Source organism: Somniosus microcephalus, chromosome 9, assembly GCF_052327205.1.
Source record: "Somniosus microcephalus isolate GS21.2 chromosome 9, FLI_Smic_1.0, whole genome shotgun sequence".
NCBI classification, from domain to species: domain Eukaryota; kingdom Metazoa; phylum Chordata; class Chondrichthyes; order Squaliformes; family Somniosidae; genus Somniosus; species Somniosus microcephalus.
Window position 1 is genome coordinate 241,165,961 of NC_140995.1, and position 23,193 is coordinate 241,189,153.

Below are 23,193 nucleotides of genomic sequence, written 5' to 3' on the forward strand. Positions count from 1 at the left end.
TCTATGGGACAGACTCCGGGAGTCAGTGAATCAGAAACATTATTTCAGTGAGACAGTGGTTAGTCAATCTATGGGACAGACTCCGGGAGTCAGTGAATTGAGAATATCATTTCGAGAAACAGAAACCAGAAACTGTAAAAGCAGCAGAAAAGTAAAATGGGCTAACCTCTTTAATTGTTAACGAGGCTGGCACCCATGATGTTACCCCTTGCTGATAGGAACAATGTAGCAGAAACTGTTTAGACTTTAGTGATTGCAAACGCATTACCATAATGTTGAGGTGATCATAACACATTACCAGGATGTTTACTTAGCTGTAACCCATTCAGTAAAATGTGACTTCTTTATTTCAAACTGCCAGACCAGGAAATCCAATTAAATGTATACATGCACAGCTCATGATTGGTGCAGAATGTACGAGGTGTTAATGCTCTCTCAAAAGCAGGGATAAAAATGTAGCACGCTGTATGAGAAATAGCTTGCTCTGTTGGGTTCGTTAGACTCTTGCAGGAGTCGGTGCTGACATTTCAGAGTAAGATTCCGCGGGTAATAAATCGTTTGAATTCTCCAGTTGTTCGACTCAGTGTTTGCTGAACCAGACTGAGGGTAAAAGAATCCGTTCTATCAGAATCAGAAACATTATTTCAGTGAGACAGTGGTCAGTCAATCTATGGGACAGATTCCGGGAGTCAGTGAATGAGAAACATTACTTCAGTGAGACAGTGGTCAATCTATGGGACAGACTCCGGGAGTCAGTGAATCAGAAACATTATTTCAGTGAGACAGCGGTCAGTCAATCTATGGAACAGACTCCGGGAGTCAGTGAATCAGAAACATTATTTCAGTGAGGCAGTGGTCAGTCAATCTATGGGACAGACTCCGGGAGTCAGTGAATCAGAAACATTATTTCAGTGAGACAGTGGTCAGTCAATCTATGGGACAGACTCCGGGAGTCAGTGAATGAGAAACATTACTTCAGTGAGACAGTGGTCAGTCAATCTATGGGACAGACTCCCTAGCTTGATTGACCACTGTCACGACTTTCCATCGTGCTAATCACAGTTAAGGCCATCTCTGATCACTTCCTTCTAACCCGCTTCAGCCAGAATCCCCCTTCCCAACCCACTTCCTTCTGATGAAGGGTCACAGGCCTGAAACGTTTACTCTGTTTTTCTCTCTCCACAGTTGCTGCCTGACCTGCTGAGCATTTGCTGTTGTTATTCCACTTCTTTCTGTGTCAGCCCCTGGAAAAAAAAAACTCCCTTGTCCCTTACAACTGCACGTTCAAGTTTCCAACTGTTTAACCTTGGGCCCTCCATTCACCATGAGGTTTCTCTAGCGACCCATCTGCTCAATCACAGCCTCACCTCCACCTTTGGTGCCTTTGTTCCCGTTAGAGAGTGAGTAATGGTTCTCTCACACACACTTGCTATGGCCCTCATCTTCACTTCCTCAAGTCCAAGGGACGAAGACTTGAGAATGCCATGGTGGACAACTGGATAAACCATTCATTGCCTGATCTAGCTGGACCACAAAGTATTATCGGGTCCCGCTCTGCTCCTCCAAAACTGTTCACTATTCCAGGATGAACCTGAAATGAAAAAATTCTCTTAACTACAAACCGTCTTCTCAAACCCCTCTCCCCTACCTCCTCTACCCTCGCCTCCAACAACAAGTGCAAGGAGCTCATGGACTTCTTTGTCACGAAGATTGAGATGATCTGTTCAGCTATCTCTGCCACTCCCTCCCTTCCTTCCTTTAGCTCATTTGGCCAAATCTCCTTTCCCCCGCCCAAGCAGGTCCACCTCCTGCTCCCTCGACCCTACTCCCACCAAGCTGCTGACCATCCAACTTCCCTTCTTGGCCCCCATGTTAGCAGATATTCTTAACGGGTCCCTCTCTTCAGGTACTGTCCCCCTCCCTTCAAATCTGCCGTTATCACCCCTCTTCTTAAAAACCACCCTTCACCCCTCCGTCCTTGCAAACTTTCGCACCATCCTCCAACCTCCCTTTCCTCTCCAAAGTCCTAGAACGTGCTGTCACTTCCCAAATCCGTGCTCATCTTTTCCGCATTCTAAATCGGGTTTCTGTCCCTTCCACAGTACTGAAAAGGCCCATATCAAATTACATGCTATGTGACTGTGGTCAACTATCCCGTCTCCGCCTTTTCAACCTGCCTGCAGTTGGCTACACCATCCTCCTCCAAATCCAGATGTTTGCTGTCACTGCAAAGCTGTTATTGTTATACAATGGGTTTTGTACAAAATCATTTGAGGAACGTAGAATAGGAGTAGGCCACCCAGCCCCTTGAGCCTAGTCCGCCATTCAATTAGATCATGGCTGATCTGTATCTTAATACCATCTCTCGACCCCTCCACTGTGATTTGTCACACTGATTGTTCGACATCCCAAAATGTCCTCCAAATAAATATTGGCAGACCGAAACAATTGTCTTGGTTCCCGCCACAAACTCCGTTCCCTAGCCATCAACTTCATTCCTCTCCCTGGCAACTGTCGGAGGCTGAAACAGACCGTTCGCAACCTTGGTGTCGTATTTGACCGCGAGATGAGCTTCCAACCACATATTTGCTCCACCACCAAGACCGCCTATTTCCACCTCTGTAACATCACTCGACTCTGCCCCGTCTCGGTTCATCTCCTGTTGAACTGTCATCTTTGCCTTTGTTACCTCTAGTCTTGACTATTCCAATGCACTCCTAGCCGGCCTCTCATAGAATCCTATAAACTTACAGCACAGAAGGAGGCTATTCGGCCCATCGTGCCGGTGCCGGCTCTTTGAAAGAGCAGTTGTGCTTAGTCCCACATCCTCGCTTTTTGTCCGTAGCCCTGTAAGTTCCTCATCCTGAATACCTGTCCAACACCCTTTTAAAATTATTTATGGAATCAGCTTCCACCACCTTTTCAGGTAGAACGTTCCAGATCCCAACAACTCAGTAAAAAAAAAAAAATCTCCTTTTCTCCCTTCCAGATCTTTCTCCAATGATTTTGAATCTATGACCTCTAGTTATTGACCAATCCACCAAAGGGAATACTTTTTCCCTATTTACCCCATCTAAACCTATACTGAAAACCTCTATTAGGTCACCTCTTAACCTTCTCTGTTCCAAGGAGAACAGTCCAAACTTTTCCAACCTCTCCTCTTAACTGAAGTCCCTCATCCCTGGGAACATCCTGGTAAACCTCATCTATACCCTTTCTAAGGCCTTTACATCTTTCCTGAAATGTGGTGCCCAAAACTGACCACAATACTCCAGCTGAGGCCAAACCAGTGATTTATAAAGTTCTAGCATGATCTTTGCTTTTATATTCTACTAGCTGGAGTGCTCGGCGGTGCCGAGGCTTTTTTGAGGACATGTTGTTGTTGGAAGAGAGAGAGAGTGCGACGGGGCGGGGGGGGGGAAGGGGCGGAAGCGCGGAAGGGGGGGGCGGAAGGGGGGGGGGCGGGCCCAGGCCGAGAGCCCCTCTCTCCGAGCCCCGCCCCCCCCCGGCCGAGAGCCCCGCCCCTCCCCGGCCGAGCCCGATTGCGGCTCTGAGAGACGGCCGGCGGCCGAGGCCCGACCCCCCCGGTCGAGCCCGATTGCGGCTCTGAGAGACGGCCGGCGGCCAAGCCCCCCCCCCCCCCCCCCCCCCCCCACCCCGGCCGAGCCCGATTGCGGCTCTGAGAGACGGCCGGTGGCCGAGCCACGCCACCCCCCGCCCCCCCCCCCCCCGGCCGAGGCCGATCGCGGCTCAGAGACGGCCAGCGGCCGAGCCCCGCCCCGCCGAGCCCGATTGTGGCTCTGAGAGACGGCCGGCGGCCGAGCCCCCCCCACCCCCCCGCCGAGCGCGGAACAGAGACGCCGCATCTCACCTGCTCCTGCTGCGCGCGCACCCTGACCCTCGTGGCTGACGCCGTTGCCCTGGGTAACGTGACACGGCGGGGGGGGGGCGGGGGTGAGGAGCTTAGCAGCAGCCCAGTTACCTAGCTCGGGCCTGGCTGGGCAAGAAAGGCCCAGGCTTTCAGGCCTAAGAAAAAAACGGGCAAAGGTAGGAAAAAGAATGTTCAGGTTAGATAAAATATTTACAAATGAGTGATTTATTTTAAAAGAATTTAAAAAATTGAATTTTATTTTGCTGGAAATGTATATTTGAAAAGAAAGATGCAGAAAGCAGGAAAAAGAATGGAAGCAAGATGGCGGCTACTCACCTCGGTTCAGAACGATAAGGCCCGCCCACACACGCACCGATTGGTCGACCGTCAGGTCACCAAAGCGTAGGATTGGTCAATCGTCCCGTCACTCGACCGTAGGAGGGCCCGGCCGCACGCGGCAGCAAGCCGCCGTACGATTGGTCGACCTCGAGGTCACTCTGTCGCTAATGAGCGGATAATGAGATGCTAATGAGCGGAATGTTGAAGGTTTTTGGGATACTGCGGGCGCGATTTTAGCCCGGCCGAAACGTAAATACGCTTAAAACCGTCTCGGAAGCGTAAGCTTTCTTTGGAGGTAACGCGCGCGTAGGTACGCCCTGTAACTTTCGAGTGCATACCCGTAAGACGCACAGGAAATGACAGACAGATAGACAGAAGTACCGCTTTATATATATAGATATATAGATAGATAGATAGATATAAGATAGATAGATAGATATAAGATAGATAGTTTTGTGGTAGGTGTGACCTATACAAAAGGGACGGTCTACACCTGTGCAGAGATGGAACTGATGTTCTCGGGGTAATTTTTGATAAAGCAGTTCGGGAGCATTTAAACTAGTATGGCAGGGGGCTAGAAACCTATGTAGTGAAATAGAGGAAAGTGAAAGGCAGACAGAAATAAATGATAAAAGGGTGAGGAACAAAAACAAAGGGCCAAACTAATTCATAAAAAATGTGAGCATAAAAAAAGCCTGAGGGTTTTATACCTTAATGCGAGAAGCATCAGGAACAAGGTAGATGAATTAGCTGTGGAAATAGAGGTTAATAATTATGACCTAATTGGGATTACGGAAACATGGTTGCAGGGTGAGCAGGGCTGGGAGCTTAACATACAGGGGTATTCAGTATTTAGGAAGGATCGACAAAAAAGAAAGGGAGGAGGGGTAGCATTGCTAGTAAAAGAGGGGATAAATGCAATTGAAAGGAAGGATATTAACTCAGTTAATACAGAATCTATATGGGTGGAGCTAAGAAATAGCGAGGGGCGAAAAACATTAATAGGAGTGGTATATAGGCCTCCAAATAGTAAAATAGAGGTTAGGGAGGGCATCACGAGGGAAATTAGAGAAGCGTGCAATAAGAGCACAGCTGTCATCATAGGTGACTTTAACTTACATATAGATTGGACTAGCCTAATCAGTAAAAATAATGAGGAGGAGGAATTCCTTGAGTGTTTGAGGGATGGTTATCTGGATCAATATGTCGAGGAACCAACTCGGGAACAGGCTATATTGGACTGGGTACTGTGCAATGAGAAGGGACTAATCAGTAATCTTGTTGTACGGGGACCCTTGGGTCAGAGCGATCATAACATGATCGATTTCTCACTCGAAATGGAGAGCGAAGAAATTGACTCAGAGACTAAGGTCCTGAATTTAAACAAGGGGAATTATGATGCCATGAGACGGGAACTGAGTAGGTCTGATTGGACAACGTTCCTGGGAGGACTGGAGGTAGATAAACAATGGCAAACATTTAAAGATAGAATGACAAAATTGCAAAAATTGTTTATACCAATCTGGCATAAAAGGAAATCTAAAAAGGTGACTCAACCGTGGATAACAGGGGAAATTAGAGACAGCATAAAATCCAAAGATAGGGCGTATAAAATAGCCAAAAAAAGCGCCAGAGCGGAAGATTGGGAACAGTTTAAGATAGAGCAAAGGAGGGCAAAGGGCATAATCAAGAGGGGCAAAATAGCTTACGAAAACAAGCTGGCGGAAAATATAAAAACTAACTCCAAAAGCTTTTATAAGTATATCAAAAGGAAAAGACTGGTGAAAACCAAAGTTGGTCCATTGCAGTCAGATACGGGGGAATATATAATGGGAAATAAGGAAATGGCAGATCAACTAAATGCATACTTTGGGTCAGTCTTTACGAAGGAAGACGCAAAAAACCTCCCTGGGATATCGGGAAAAATAGGGACATTGGCAAAGGAGGAACTGACGCAAATCAATATCTCTAAGGATATGGTGTTAAGGAAGCTAAAGGGATTGAAGGTGGACAAATCCCCAGGGCCTGATAACATGCATCCTAGGGTACTGAAGGAGGTGGCCCTAGAGATAGCGGATGCACTAAGGATGATTTTTCAGAATTCATTAGACTCGGGAACAGTGCCGATGGATTGGAGGGTAGCTAACGTTACCCCACTATTCAAAAAGGGGGGTAGGGAAAAAGCAGGTAATTACAGACCTGTAAGCCTTACATCAGTTGTGGGCAAAATGCTGGAGTCCATCATTAAGGATGAAATAGCGGAGCACTTAGCAAATGGGGACAGGATAGGACAGAGTCAACATGGATTTACAAAGGGTAAATCGTGCTTGACTAATCTATTGGAATTTTTTGAGGGAGTAACTGGTAGAATAGATGGGGGAGAGCCAGTAGATGTGGTGTACCTGGACTTCCAAAAGGCCTTCGATAAGGTCCCACATAAAAGATTAGCATGGAAAATTGAGGCTCATGGGATAAAGGGGAAAGTTTTGGCGTGGATAGGGAACTGGCTGTCAGATAGAAAACAGAGAGTTGGAATAAACGGCTCATTTTCTGAATGGCAGGCAGTAACAAGTGGGGTACCACAGGGATCTGTCCTGGGCCCCCAGCTGTTCACAATTTACATTAATGACCTGGATCAGGGAGTCGGATGCAGCATTTCCAAATTTGCAGACGACACTAAACTAGGAGGGGGGGTGGGCTCAGAGGAAGAGACCAGGAAGCTCCAGAGCGATTTGGACAGACTGGGCGATTGGGCGGATAAATGGCAGATGCACTATAATGTGGACAAGTGCGAAGTTATCCACCTTGGGTGCAGGAACGGGAGGGCAAATTATTATTTAAATGGCAATAGATTGGGAGAGGGGGAAGTACAGAGAGACCTGGGTGTTCTTGTACACCAGTCACTGAAGGCGAGCATGCAGGTGCAACAGGCGGTCAAGAAGGCAAACGGTATGCTGGCCTTCATAGCAAAAGGGTTAGAATACAGGAACAGGGATACCTTGCTGCAGCTGTACAGGGCACTGGTGAGACCACACCTCGAGTACTGTGTACAGTTTTGGTCGCCTCATCTGAGGAAGGATGTTCTTGCCATGGAGGGGGTGCAGCGGCGATTCACCAGGCTGATACCAGGAATGGCGGGAATGACCTATGAGGAGAGACTATGTAGTTTAGGGATGTACACACTGGAGTTTAGAAGATTGAGAGGGGACCTCATAGAAGTGTATAAAATTCTGACAGGTCTAGACAGACTGGATGCAGAAGGAATGTTTCCCTTGGCGGGTGAGAACAGAACTAGAGGACATAATTTAAGGATAAGGGCTAAACCATTTAGGACAGAGATGAGGGGGAATTTCTTCACTCAGAGAGTGGTGAACCTGTGGAACTCATTGCCACAGAGGGCAGTGTACGCCAGCTCATTAAATATATTTAAGAGGGAATTAGATATATTTCTACGGGCAAAAGGGGTTAAGGGTTACGGAGAGAAGGCGGGGACGGGATACTGAATTAAAGGATCAGCCATGATCTCATCGAATGGCGGAGCAGGCACGAAGGGCCGAATGGCCTACTCCTGCTCCTATCTTCTATGTATCTATATAAGATAGATAGATAGATATAAGATAGATAGATAGATATAAGATAGATAGATAGATAGATAGATAGATAGTCTTTCCATTAGTCCTTCCAAAGTGCATCACTTCACACTTCTCCACCCTGAACTCCATCTGCCCTGCTCCTGACCATTTCACCATCCTGTCTCTGTATTCCTGTAACATATAGCTATCCTCATCACTATTTACTGCTTTGCCAAGTTGCGTATTATCTGCAAGCTTTATAATGCTGCTCCCTACACCAGATTCTAGGTCATTTATAAAAATTGCAAACCGTAATGGACCCAAAACTGACCCTTGGGGAAACACCACTGCAAACCACCTCCCAGTCTGAAAAACATCCATTCACCCCCACACTTTGCTTCCTGTCACTGAGCCAATTTTGTATGCATCTTCCACCCTACATAAACTTAAATTCATTCAAAACTCTGCTGCCCATATCCTAACGCGCACTAAGTCCCATTCACCCATCACCCTTGTACTTGCTGACCTACATTGGATCCGGTCCAGCAATGCCTCAATTTTTAAAATCCGATCGTTGTTTTCAAATATCTCCATGGCCTCGCCCCTCCCCTCCCCATCTCTGTAGCCTCCTCCAGCCCTACAACACTCCGGGATTTCTGTGCTCCTCCAATTCTGGCTTTTTGCACATCCCCGATTTTAATTGCTCCACCATTGGTGCCCGTGCCTTCAGCTGCCTGGGCCCTAAGCTCCGGAATTCCCTCCCTAAACCTCTCTACCTCTCATTCCTCCTTAAAGACGCACCTTAAAACCTAACTATTTGACCAAGCTTTTGTTATCTGTCCCAGTATCTCTGTGACTTGGTGTCCAATTTTCTTTGATAACGCTCCTGTGAAGCGACTTCAGGACGTTTTAGTATGTTAAAGGCACTATATTATAGATTCATAGAATGGTTACAGCATGCAAGGCGGCCATTCGGCCCGTGCCGGCTCTCTGCAAGAGCACTTCAGCTAGTCCCACTACCCCACCCTTTCCCCATTGCCCTGCAAATTTTTTCATTCAGGTATTTATCCAACTCCCTTTTGAAAGCAGTGATCGAGTCTGCCTCCGCCACCCTTTCAGGCATTGCATTCCATATCCTAACCACTCAGAGTAAAAAGGTTTTTCCTCATGTTGCCTTTGGTTCTTCTGACAATCACCTTAAATCAGTGCCTTAACTCTAGCCATATAGATTCTGTCCTTGACCTCGCCAGGACATCCTCTCTCTCCAGCACTAACATTCTCCTTAACCAATACTGCCATACCACCTCCTATTGTTCTTCCCTATTGTTCCTGAACACCTTATCTCCAGGAATATTTCATACCCAATCCTGCCCTTTTTTGAGCCAGGTCTCCGTTATTGCCACGACATCATATTCCCATGTGGCTATTTGCGTATTTGCGCCTGCAGCTCACCAACATTGTTTACTCTGCTTCATGCGTTCACATACAAATAAATGAAAATTGTTGTTGTCATTTATTCCCTTCTCTTTCCTTCCTCTTACTGTTTACTCACTCTTCTCTTCATCCCCAGGACATGTTTCTCTTTTGTCTCAGCTTGCTTCTTTGCTTCTCTTTCCTTTCTATGCTTCTGCACATGCCTCTGTCCTCCACTTCACTTTTCTCCTTTTTTTTCCTCACTTGATTCTTTTTCCTCTTTCCAGTCTCTGAACTTGCTGCTACTTCTTATTCACAATATATATTAATGATCTGGACAAGGGAACGAGATGTCATATCTCCAAGTTTGCAGACAACACAAAGCTGGGTGGGCGTGTGTGCTGTGGGGAGGATGCCGAGAAACTCCAGTATGATTTGGACAGGTTGGGTGATTGGGCAGAAGCATGGCAGATGCAGGAAAATGTGGATAAATGCGAGGTTATCCACTTTGGTGGCAAAAACAGGAAGGCAGATTATTATCTGAATGGCAATAGATTGGGAGATGGGGAAGTGCAACGAGATCTGGGTGTCCTTGTGCACCAGTCGCTGAAGGTAAGCATGCAGGTGCAGCATGCAGTTAAGAAGGCAAATGGTATGTTGGCCTTCATAGTGAGAGGGTTCGAGTACAGGAACAAGGATGTCTTGCTGCAGTTGCACAGGGCCTTGGTGAGACCACACCTTGAGTATTGTGTGCAGTTTTGGTCGCCTTATCTGAGGAAGGATGTTCTTGCCATGGAGGGAGTGCAGCGAAGATTCACCAGGCTGATACCTGGGATGGCAGGAATGACGTATGAAAAGAGATTGGGTCGATTAGGCTTATACTCGCTGGAGTTTAAACGAATGAGAGGGGATCTCATTGAAACGTATAAAATTTTAACAGGACTACAGACTAGATGCAGGAAGGATGTTCCCAATGGCCAGGGAGTCCAGAACCAGGGGTCACAGTCTAAGGATAAGGGGTAAGCCATTTAGGACAGAGATGAGGAGGAATTTCTTCACCCAGAGAGTGGTGAACCTGTGGAATTCTCTACCACAGAAGGCAGTTGAGGCCAATTCATTAAATCTATTCAAGAAAGAGTTGGATATATTTCTTAAGGCTAAGGGGATCAAGGGATATGGGGAGAAAGCAGGGACAGGGTACAGAATTTGGATGATCAGCCATGATCTCATTAAATGGCGGAGCAGGCTCGAGGGGCCGAATGACCTACTCCTGCTCCTATCTTCTAGGTTTCTATGTTTCTCATTTTATTTGTTTTTTCTTTCTGCTTCATCACTTTTTTCTCTGCTACTTCATTTTTCTCAATCCTATCCTCCCGGTTCACAGTTCACAGAATCCCCACAGTGCAGATAGAGGCCATTTCGGCCCATCGAGCCTGCACCAACACATATCCCACCCTATCCCCGTAACCCCACGTATTTAATCCCCTAACACTAAGGGTCAATTTATCATAGCCAAATCAACCTAACCTGCACATCTTTGGACTGTGGGAGGAAACTGGAGCACCCGGAGGAAACCCACGCAGACACGGGGAGAATGTGCAAACTCCACACAGACAGTCGCCCGAGGCCAGATTTGAACCCGGGTCCCTGGCGCTGTGAGGCAACAGTGCTAACCACTATGCCTTTTCCGGCCTCACTTTACCCCCTACCTGCTTATCTTCACTTTTTCCTTATTCTGATTAATTTTCTCTCCACTTCACATTTTTCTTTATTCCCTCTTACTTTTTACTTTCATTTTTCTCCTCGTTTCTTCATCTTTGCCGTTTCTTCTTCCGGCTTCTTCACTTTGCTCTCCTCTCACCCTGCTTCGCCTTTTCTTTCTTACTTTCTCTGCACCTTCTCTTCCCCCTCTCTGCTTCACATTCCTCGCGATTTACAACTAAACTTTTATCATTTTTCTTTCTCCATGACATTTTTTGGTTTAAAATATAATTTACAACTACAGACTAAAACAACATTAGACAATTAAATACCACACCAACACACGGTATCCTGGAGTAATAATAAACTTTTTTGTGTATTCATTCGATTCCCCATGATGGGGCTACAGTCTCCGCTGTATCTTCAGTCTACATACACACCTGTCGAACAGGACAGGAGAAATGTTATTATTTTCAGAACTGGCCTGTACCCCCACTTTCACACTTGATCCTATGTAACCAGTTATAAAGCGGCCTTGCTTCAGTCTTGATCGTAATCAATGGCCCTGCCTCTCATACATGATGCATGGCAATACCTAATCTGTGCAGTTTTCCCTTCCAAGCCATTTTCTGACACTCGCTGTTGTATCAGTGATGCGCTATCAATTACTCATAAAAGACTGAGAGTTAGAAGAGTAACCAAAGGCTTTTATTAACAACAGAATGGAGGTCTGCCTCGAGTGGTCGACCGGTCCAGGATACCAAGGGCTGGGGAGCAGTCACCTTTATACTAGGACCTGTGGGAGGAGTCAGCCGAGGCATGTCCAGGCATGTACACAGTGGAATACAAACAGGACAAACAGGAATACAAACAGTGGTTTACCACATTATCAGGATTTAACCCAACAATCGTACATTTATTTAAATGTTACCCCCTTCCCTTTGCATCTTCAAGGGCAATAGAGCCAAGAACTTCAAAGTGACATTATGCAACTGATCACTAGGAGCTGACAAGAGTGCACCAGAGCCAAGGCTCCCTCAAATGTTCCTCCGGGAAACCACATGGCCTCCACAACGGCATAGCTAGGGCTAAGAATTTACTATGAGAGCCATGAACCCCCGTCTCTATGCTCTGCAGTGCACCAAGTTGGCACACTGATGCATCACATTACTGTTTGTCAATTTTATAGCCTCCTCTCCTGAAGACACTTGCTCTTGCTTGGATGTGGTTCCAGGTCCTGGCAACCATCCCATACCTCTTCCAAAAGTGGTCATGCTTGAGTCTCGACATCAGGTGCCAGCAGGCAATTTAACTATGGAATATATCACTACTGAGTGCAATCCCACACATTTCTACCATTAACCAGTAACCTCAAGAGTCACAAGTTAGTCACTCACACACTACCTTGGCTGCTCTAAATCAAAGCACAAGAGGAATTTTTCAACTTAAACTTGCCCACACATGAAAGAAAATACACTGAGAAAAAACAAATTCAACCCTCCTTTTCTTGACATGAAGATACACAAGTAACATTTACGAACCTTTCTCTTCTGTTCAGATTTCCTCTTCTCCTCCTCAGTCGACTTGGGCATCAACACCATTCGGTTCGCGGATGGTATCGAAATATGGGGTAAAGCAGATGTTGTCTGCACTTGCACCAGCACTGAATCCTCTCGTTTGTGGTCCAAAATGACTTTGGGAGCCTTGATCGTTTCAATAACCCTCAGATTTGGCCGAGAGACCTTTGGCTGCTGCATCATCACCACTATTGGACTACTCGGCTGCTGAATGTAGGACTCAGTAACTTGTGGGGGTGGGTATGCTGGCCAGGCAGGGGCAGGGGCAGCGGCAGGGTACGAGAGATAAGGGCTATACGGAGTATAGTTAGGAAGTGTTGCATTCGGCACATAACTTACTGGAGGTATTGGATATTGCCCATAGGGTGGCATGACATAAGCTGGCGCGGGGGTTGGCAATAAACCAGGCTTGTGGTTCGGTGGAGTGACTACAGCAGGGTGCTGTGCAGCCGCTTTCTCAGGTTCTTTAGCCTTCACTGTCGTCTCTTGTCTAAACGATTCCTTGTTCTCTTTCACAACAGGGCAATGTATGTTTTCTTGTTTGTACGATTTCACTCGAGACTGTGCATGAGGCTCTGGTGATTTTGTCTCATTTCGGGGCTTCCGCTTTTCCCAGGAACCGGGTTTGTGGGGTTCCGAGGGGCGGTCAGGTGATCGTGTTGACGGTTTTTTCCCATGAAGCCGCTCTTGAGTACGGGCTGCCAGCTTGCTGATCTCCGTTACTCCTATATCAAGCCCAATGGTTTTCAGTAAATCATGGATCTTTTCATACTCCTTATCAGGTTTCACACTTGCTGCATTGGACAATCCCTCAGGCAGACTGGTTTGTCTTACAGGAAGGAGATTCCGGTTTGCAGGAGCAGGTCTAAATTTGGCAGATTCTATCTTCTCTTCCTCATCCTCTCCATACAGAAACCTTTCCTCGTCCTCTATATCGGGAAAGCTGCGCTTCCTCCTTTCTTGTAAGTTGCTGCTCTCAGCCTCTGCCAATAACCCGAGTATACGGGAGAAACCAATGCCATCCTGACTGGCCCGTTCATATGGGAGGAGGAAGTCGGTGACTCGGTCCTTAATTTCAGAAGGCATTTCCGATTCGGATTTCGTGCCAAACTTAGCTGCAAGGCCCTGCTCAAAAAGGAAGCTGGTGTTTGTTAGACCAGGGAGACCACCCTGCTCAGTGATTCGATGCATTTCTCTGGTGTCTCGCATGAAAGAGAATTGTTCAGTCTCCGGGAAGCTTGACTCGTGCTGTGGTAACCGCATGAAGCTTTTCGATGGAAGATAACTTTCCTGAGATTCAGGGTTTTCATTGACTGGCACACCACGGTACTCGTCAAACTAAAGAAAAAGAAATAAAATAGCCACAAAAAGTCAAGAGTTAGGAGATGTCACATTTTCTAGTCTATATTTTTTTTAACACAGGCTTGCATGCATCTTTAGCAATCAAAGTGCAACTTTTGAACAACTGAATGAGTTGCTAGCAGCAGAGAGTGCCTTTTGAGAGTTTGGTCTCAGGATTAGCAAACATCGCGGAGGCGGAGCAGCGAGGCGAGGCCCAGTCGAGGCAGCCGGGAGCAGCAGCGGGTGTCGAGCCGGAGCGGCGAGGCAGCCTAAACAGGCTCCACAGGCAACATTCCAAAGGGAGGTCAGAATTCAAAAGTGACATCACAGCCAAGCTGGTAGGTGATTGGCTGGTTGGTGAGTACTTTTCCTTCCCTTTTAAACCTTTATAAGTTGGTAAGTTCAATTAAATAGAGGTGTGATATTCATCATCTAGAATCGGGGCAGAGGGCATTTAAAAAAATAATAAATTTAATTAATTACATAGAATGGCAGAGCAGGTGATGTGTTACTGTTGCAATATGTGGGAGCTGGTGGACACCATTGATGTTAACAACGATCACATTTGCAGTAAGTGTTGGCTGCTCGAGGAACTCCGGCTCCGTGTTGATGAGCTGGAGTCCGAGCTTCAAACACTGCGACACATCAGGGAGAGGGAGAGTTACCCGGACTCTGTGTTCCAGGAAGTAGTCACACCAATTAGATTGACTAATTCAGATGTAGTCCGTGGTCAGGGACAGGAGGGTGTGACTATGAGTGAGGCAGGTACGGGGATCCAGGAGGTAGTGTTGGAGGAGCCGCAGCCCTTGCTCTTGTCCAACAGGTTCGAGGCTCTTACTCCCTGTGAGGACGGGAACAGGGACTGCAGGGAGGATGAGCAACCTGGCCACAGCACCGTGGAACGAGGGGCCATTCAAGTGGGGCGGCGGGGGGGGGGGGGGGGGAGTAAAAAGAAATGTTGTCGTGGTAAGGGATAGTATCATTAGGGGGATAGATAGGGTTCTTTGCAGCCGAGAGCGAAAGTCCCGAAGGCTGTGTTGTCTGCCAGGGTTAAGGACATCTCCTCTGGGCTGGAGAGAAACTTGGAGTGGGAGGGGGAGGATCCAGTTGTCGTGGTCCATGTTGGTACCAACGACATAGATAGGACAAGGAAAGAACAGAAGAAGTCGGAGCAGGAGTAGGCCATATGGCCCCTCGGGCCTGCTCCGCCATTCAATAGGATCATGGCTGATCCAAACTTAGACTCACGTCCACTTCCCTGCCCACTCCCCATAACCCTTAATTCCCTTATCAGCTAGGAAACTGTCTATCTCAGTTTTAAATTTATTTAATGTCGCAGCTTCCACAGCTCTCTGAGGTAGCAAATTCCATAGATTTACTACCCTCTGAGTGAAGAAGTCTCTCCTCATCTCAGTTTTGAAACGGCAGCCCCTTATCCTAAGATTATGCCCCCGAGTTCTAGTCTCACCCATCAGTGGAAACATCCTCACCGCATCCACCCGATCAAGCTCCCTCACAATCTTATATGTTTCGATAAGATCGCCTCTCATTCTTCTGAATTCCAATGAGTAGAGGCCCAACCTACTCAACCTTTCCTCATAAGTCAACCCCCTCATCTCCGGAATCAACTGAGTGAACCTTCTCTGAACTGCCTCGAGAGCAAGTATATCTTTTCTTAAATATGGAAACCAAAACTGTACGCAGCATTCCAGGTGTGGCCTCACCAGTACCCTGTATAACTGAAGCAAGACTTCCCTGCTTTTATACTCCATCCCCCTTGCAATAAAAGCCAAGGTTCCATTGGCCTTCCTGATCACCTGCTGTACCTGCATACTAACCTTCTGTGTTTCATGCACCAGGACCCCCAGATCCCTTTGTACTGTAGCACTTTGCAGTTTCTTTCCATTTAGATAATAACTTGCTCTTTGATTTTTTTCTGCCAAAGTGCATAACCTCACACTTTCCAACATTATATTCCATCTGCCAAATTTCTGCCCACTCACTTAGCCTGTCTATGTCCTTTTGCAGGATTTTTATGTCCTCCTCACTCACTGCTTTCCCTCCCATCTTTGTATCGTCGGCAAACTTGGATGCGTTGCACTTGGTCCCCTCCTCCAAATCGTTAATATAGATTGTAAAGAGTTGGGGTCCCAGCACTGACCCCTGCGGAACACCACTAGTTACTGATTGCCAACCTGAGAATGAACCATTTATCCCAACTCTGTTTTCTGTTAGATAGCCAATCTTCCACCCATGCCAGTATATTACCCCCAATCCCGTGATTTTTTAATCTTGTGCAGTAATCTTTTGTGCGGCACCTTGTCAAATGCCTTTTGGAAGTCCAAATACACCACATCCACTGGTTCCCCTTTATCCACCCTGTTTGTTATGTCCTCAAAGAATTCGAGCAAATTTGTCAAGCATGATTTCCCCTTCATAAAACCATGCTGACTCTGTCCGATTAAATTATGCTTATCCAAATGTCCTGTTACTGCTTCCTTAATAATGGATCCAACATTTTACCAACCACAGATGTTAGGCTAACTGGTCTATAGTTTCCAGCCTTTTGTCTACTTCCTTTTTTAAATAAGGGCGTTACATTAGCAGTTTTCCAATCTGCTGGGACCTTTCCTGAATCCAGGGAGTTTTGGAAAATTACCACCAATGCATCCGCAATCCCTACCGCTACTTCTCTCAAGACCCTAGGATGTAAGCCATCAGGTCCAGGGGATTTATCCGCCTTAAGTCCCATTATCTTACCGAGTACCATCTCCTTAGTGATTTTAATCGTGTTTAGCTCCTCCCCCCTTTAGCCCCCTGTTTGTCCATGGTTGGGATATTTTTAGTGTCCTCTACTGTAAAGACTGATACAAAATATTTGTTCAGCGTATTTGCCATCTCCATGTTCCCCACCACTAATTTCCCGGTCTCGTCCTCTTAAGGGACCAACATTCACTTTAGCCACCCTTTTTCTTTTTATATAACTGTAGAAACTCTTGCTATCTGTTTTTATATTTTTTGCTAGTTTACTTTCATAATCTATCTTCCCTTTCTTAATTAATCTTTTAGTTATTCTTTGCTGGCTTTTAAATGCTTCCCAATCTTCTATCCTCCCACTAGATTTGGCTACTTTATATGCCCTTGTTTTCAGTCGGATACTATCCTTTATTACTTTACTTAGCCATGGATGGCTGTCTTTTCTTTCACGCCCCTTTTTCCTCACTGGAATATATTTTTCTTGAAAGTTGTGAAATATCTCCTTGAATGTACACCACTGCTCCTGTACCGTCTTACACCTTAATCTATTTTCCCAGTCCACTTTAGTCAACTCTGCTCTCATACCTTCATAGTCTCCTTTATTTAAGCTTAGTACGCTGGTTTGAGATCCAACTCTCACCCTCCAACTGAATTTGGAATTCAACCATGTTATGGTCACTCATTACAAGGGGATCCTTTACTAGGACATTTTTTATTAATCCTGTCTTATTACACAGGACCAGATCTAAGATTGCCTGACCCTGGTTGGTTCAGTAACATACTGCTCAAGGAACCCGTCCCTAATGCACTCTATGAACTCTTCCTCAAGGCTGCCCTGCCCAATTTGATTTGTCCAGTCAATATGAAAGTTAAAATCTCCCATGATTATAGCTGATCCCTTATTACAAGCCCCAACCATTTCCTGATTTATACTCCGACCAATAGTGTTGCAACTGTTAGGAGGCCTATAGACTACGCCCACTGGTGACTTTTTCCCCTTATTATTCCTTATCTCCACCCAAAGAGAGAACAAGAACGAACATGTGAGTGAGCACATGCTGGTCTGTGCATGCGGCCACGTTGGGGGTTGGCGTTTGAACATAGCGTGTTTCCCCAGTGACATGATTATGTGCATCAAATCAGTTGACAGTTTTCCATGTGTTCATGTTTTCTTCAAGCTTCCGATATCTCCTTATTTCCACCCCGTGCGTTTGATTTCACTCTTCCTCCCCCCTCCCCTGCTCATCGATTTTCTTTATTATTTTTCACTTGCGTTATGTCTTGATAATTTCATGGAGCTTCTAAGAATTATCCTGCCGCCTTAGCTGCAGCTACTAGCAGTTGTGGCATTTGTGGTTGACGTGTGGAGAGAGAGGGGGCACTGGCACCAGTACTGGGATAAGAGAGAGCTGTTCCGTCGGGACGGGCTTCATTTGAACCAGGCTGGGGCCAGTGTCCTGGCAAATCGAATAACTAGGGCTGCAGATAGGGCTTTAAACTAAATAGTGGGTGGGGGGGGGGGTGGGGGGGTGAGAGCGGGGAGGGATACGCTGAGCAGAAATTTAAAAAGTTAAAGAAAAATGAGACGGCAAAAGTGCAGAGGTAATGATAACCAGAGTGTGACAGGAAGAGACAGAGCATATACACATAAGAGTGCATCAGAAAGAGGGGTCAGAGTAGGGAAAAACGCTAAAAAGGCAAAATTAAAAGCTCTATATCTGAATGCACGCAGCATTCGTAACAAGATAGATGTGTTGACAGCACAAATAGAAATAAATGGGTATGATCTGATAGCCATTACAGAGACGTGGTTGCAAGGTGACCAAGGCTGGGAGCTGAATATTCAGGGGTATTTGCCATTTCGTAAGGATAGGCAGAAAGGAAAAGGAGGTGGTGGAGCTCTGTTAATAAGGAATGAGATCAGTGCAGCAATAAGAAATGATATTGGCTTCGAAGATCAAGACGTAGAATCAGTTTGGGTGGAGGGTAAGAAGTCACTGGTGGGAGTGGTCAACAGGCCCCAACAGTAGCCACACTGTAGGACAGAGAATACATCAAGAAATAATAGAGGCTTGTAAGAAAGGTACGACTACAATCATGGGAGATTTTAATCTTCATATTGATTGGACAAAGCAAATTGGCAAAGGTAGACTTGAGGAAGAGTTCTTAGAGAGTGTATACGGGATGGTTTCTTGGAACAATATGTTGTGGAACCAACAAGGGGGAAGACCATTTTAGATCTGGTAATGTGTAACGAAGCTGGATTAATTAATGATCTCGAAGTGAAGGATCCTCTTGGGAAGAGTGATCATAGCATGGTAGAATTTCAAATTCAGTTTGAGGGTGAGAAAGCTTGGTCTCAAACTAGTGTACTGAACTTAAAGATTTTTTTTTTTTTATTCGCTTATGGGATGTGGGCGTCGCTGGCAAGGCCAACATTTATTGCCCATCCCTAATTGCCCTCGAGAAGGTGGTGGTGAGCCGCCTTCTTGAACCGCTGCAGTCCAAGTGGTGAAGGTACTCCCACAGTGCTGTTAGGTAGGGAGGTCCAGGATTTTGACTCAGCGACGATGAAGGATCGGCGATATACTTCGAAGTTAGGATGGTGTGTGACTTGGAGGAGAACCTGGAGGTGGTGGTGTGCCCATGCGCCTGCTGCCCTTGTCCTTCTAGGTGGAAGAGGTCACGGGTTTGGGCTGCCTAAGAAGTCTTGGCGAGTTGCTGCAGTGCATCTTGTAGATGGTACACACTGCAGCCACAGTGCGCCGGTGGTGGAGGGAGTGAATCTATGTTTAAGGTGGTGGATGGGGTGCCAATCAAATGGGCTGCTTTGTCCTGGATGGCGTTGAGCTTCTTGAGTGTTGTTGTAGCTGCACTCATCCAGGCAAGTGGAGAGTATTCCATCACACTCCTTACTTGTGCCTTGTAGATGGTGGAAAGGCTTTGGGGAGTCAGGAGGGGAGACACTCACCACAGAATACCTAGCTTCTGACCTGCTCTTGTTGCCACAGTATGTGTGGCTGGTCCAGTTAAGTTCCTGGTCAATGGTGACCCCCAGGAAGTTGATGGTGGGGATTCGGCGATGGTAATGCCGTTGAAAGTCATGGGGAGGTGGTTAGACTCTCGCTTATTAGAGATAGTCATTGCCTGGTAATTACATAGGTATGAAGGCAGACTTGGTTAAAGTGGACTGGGAAAATATATTACAGGGTAAGACTGTAGAAAAGCCGTGGCAAACATTTAAAGGAGATATTTCATAACTCTCAGCAAAGATATATTCCAGTGAGAAAGAAAGGCTCGAAGGGACGGATGAACCATCCGTGGCTAACTAAGGAAGTAAAGGATGGTATCAAATTGAAAACAAAAGCATTCAATGTTGTGAAGAATAGTGAAAGGCCAGAGGATTGGGAAATTTTTAAAAACCAGCAAAGGATGACTAAAAAAATGATAGAGAGAAGATAGCTTATGAGAGTAAGCTAGCAAAAAATATAAAAACAGACAGTAAGAGCTTCTACAGGTACAGGTAGACTATCCCTTATCCGCACCTCAGAAATTCGAAAACCGAAATTTTTTTCGCGGAGCGTCTCTCGGTATTTCCAGTGTAAAAGCTTGAGCAGCTTGCACGGGAGTTTGAAGATTACTGCGTGGCCGTGTGCAACTTTAAGGAAACATTGCTGTTAACTATATCTTTATAGTAATCTGGTTACCTAGCCAGGTTTGCATCCATCTCTAGTGGTGTAGTTGTAGGGTAAACCGGGAATCTTGTACGGTAAAAGGAGGTGCGAAGGGCTGGAACCGTGAGGTAAGTGCCTTCATTGCACTGCTTGTGGGCAAGGAGGGGCAGAAGTGTTTTCCTCAGGCTCAACAAGCTTCCCTACCCTCCCGACCCCCGAGAAGTCCGTCTCACCCCACCCTCGTGATGTCCGACTCCCACCACCACCCCCCTGCGATGTCCGACTCCCCCCCCGCGCGATGTCCGACTCCCCCCACCCCCCGCCCGACTCCCCCCCCGCGATGTCCGACTCCCCCCCACCCGACGATGTCCGACTCCCCCCCCACCCCCGCGATGTCCGACTCCCCCCCCCACCCCCGCGATGTCCGACTCCCCCCCCACCCCCGCGATGTCCGACTCCCCCCCACCCCCGCGATGTCCGACTCTCCCCCCACCCCCGCGATGTCCGACTCCCCCCCCCCACCCCCGCGATGTCCGACTCCCCCCCCCACCCCCGCGATGTCCGACTCCCCCCCCCACCCCCGCGATGTCCGACTCCCCCCCCACCCCCGCGATGTCCGACTCCCCCCCCCACCCCCGCGATGTCCGACTCCCCCCCCACCCCCGCGATGTCCGACTCCCCCCCCACCCCCGCGATGTCCGACTCCCCCCCCCACCCCCCGCGATGTCCGACTCCCCCCCCCACCCCCGCGATGTCCGACTCCCCCGCCACCCCCGCGATGTCCGACTCCCCCCCCACCCCCGCGATGTCCGACTCCCCCCCCCACCCCCGCGATGTCCGACTCCCCCCCCCACCCCCGCGATGTCCGACTCCCCCCCCCCCGCAGCGATGTCCGACTCCCCCCCCCACCCCCGCGATGTCCCGACTCCCCCCCCCACCCCCGCGATGTCCGACTCCCCCCCCACCCCCGCGATGTCCCGACTCCCCCCCACCCCCGCGATGTCCGACTCCCCCCCCACCCCCGCGATGTCCGACTCCCCCCCACCCCCGCGATGTCCGACTCCCCCCCCACCCCCGCGATGTCCGACTCCCCCCCCACCCCCGCGATGTCCGACTCCCCCCCCACCCCCGCGATGTCCGACTCCCCCCCCCACCCCCGCGATGTCCGACTCCCCCCCCCACCCCCGCGATGTCGGACTCCCCCCCCCACCCCCCGCGATGTCCGACTCCCCCCCCCACCCCCCGCGATGTCCGACTCCCCCCCCCACCCCCGCGATGTCCGACTCCCCCCCACCCCCCGCGATGTCCGACTCCCCCCCCACCCCCCCGCGATGTCCGACTCCCCCCCCCACCCCCGCGATGTCCGACTCCCCCCCCACCCCCGCGATGTCCCGACTCCCCCCCCACCCCCGCGATGTCCGACTCCCCCCCCACCCCCGCGATGTCGGACTCCCCCCCCCACCCCCGCGATGTCCGACTCCCCCCCCCACCCCCGCGATGTCCGACTCCCCCCCCCACCCCCGCGATGTCCGACTCCCCCCCCACCCCCGCGATGTCCGACTCCCCCCCCCACCCCCGCGATGTCCGGACTCCCCCCCCACCCCCGCGATGTCGGACTCCCCCCCCCCACCCCCGCGATGTCCGACTCCCCCCCCACCCCCGCGATGTCCGACTCCCCCCCACCCCCGCGATGTCCGACTCCCCCCCACCCCCGCGATGTCCGACTCCCCCCCCACCCCCGCGATGTCCGACTCCCCCCCCCACCCCCGCGATGTCCGACTCCCCCCCACCCCCGCGATGTCCGACTCCCCCCCCACCCCCCGCGATGTCCGACTCCCCCCCCACCCCCGCGATGTCCGACTCCCCCCCCCACCCCCCGCGATGTCGGACTCCCCCCCCCACCCCCGCGATGTCCGACTCCCCCCCCCACCCCCGCGATGTCGGACTCCCCCCCCACCCCCGCGATGTCCGACTCCCCCCCACCCCCGCGATGTCCGACTCCCCCCCCACCCCCGCGATGTCCGACTCCCCCCCCCCACCCCCCCGCGATGTCCGACTCCCCCCCCACCCCCGCGATGTCCGACTCCCCCCCCCACCCCCGCGATGTCCGACTCCCCCCCCCACCCCCGCGATGTCCGACTCCCCCCCCACCCCCGCGATGTCCGACTCCCCCCCCCGCCCGCGATGTCCGACTCCCCCCCCCACCCCCGCGATGTCGGACTCCCCCCCCCCACCCCCGCGATGTCCGACTCCCCCCCACCCCCGCGATGTCCGTCTCCCCCCACCACCCCCCCCCCGCAGCGATGTCGGACTCCCCCCCCCACCCCCGCGATGTCCGACTCCCCCCCCACCCCCGCGATGTCCGACTCCCCCCCCCACCCCCGCGATGTCCGACTCCCCCCCCACCCCCGCGATGTCCGACTCCCCCCCCACCCCCGCGATGTCCGACTCCCCCCCCACCCCCGCGATGTCCGACTCCCCCCCCACCCCCGCGATGTCCGACCCCCCCCCCCACCCCCGCGATGTCCGACTCCCCCCTCCCCCCCCCGCGATGTCCGACCCCCCCCCCCACCCCCCGCGATGTCCGACTCCCCCCTCCCCCCCCCGCGATGTCCGACTCCCCCCCCCACCCCCGCGATGTCCGACTCCCCGCCCCCACCCCCCGCGATGTCCGACTCCCCCCCCCACCCCCGCGATGTCCGACTCCCCCCTCCCCCCCCCGCGATGTCCGACTCCCCCCCCACCCCCGCGATGTCCGACTCCCCCCCACCCCCGCGATGCCCGACTCCCCCCCCACCCCCGCGATGTCCGACTCCCCCCCCACCCCCGCGATGTCCGACTCCCCCCCACCCCCGCGATGTCCGACTCCCCCCCCACCCCCCGCGATGTCCGACTCCCCCCCCACCCCCGCGATGTCCGACTCCCCCCCACCCCCCCGCGATGTCCGA

The 23,193-nt window shown here is 50.0% G+C and overlaps 1 protein-coding gene across 7 annotated transcripts in view; it reads right to left on the reverse strand.

The window, feature by feature from the left end:
- The window catches only part of znf318 (zinc finger protein 318), an 87,700-nt gene that overhangs the window by 39,894 nt on the left and 24,613 nt on the right, over window positions 1–23,193 (reverse strand). For all 7 annotated transcript variants that reach the window (XM_085998063.1, XM_085998068.1, XM_085998062.1 and 4 more), the window contains one exon: window positions 12,438–13,811. In XM_085998063.1, coding sequence (XP_085854189.1) covers window positions 12,438–13,811 — 1,374 coding nt within the window. The remainder of the gene's footprint in view (window positions 1–12,437; window positions 13,812–23,193) is intronic.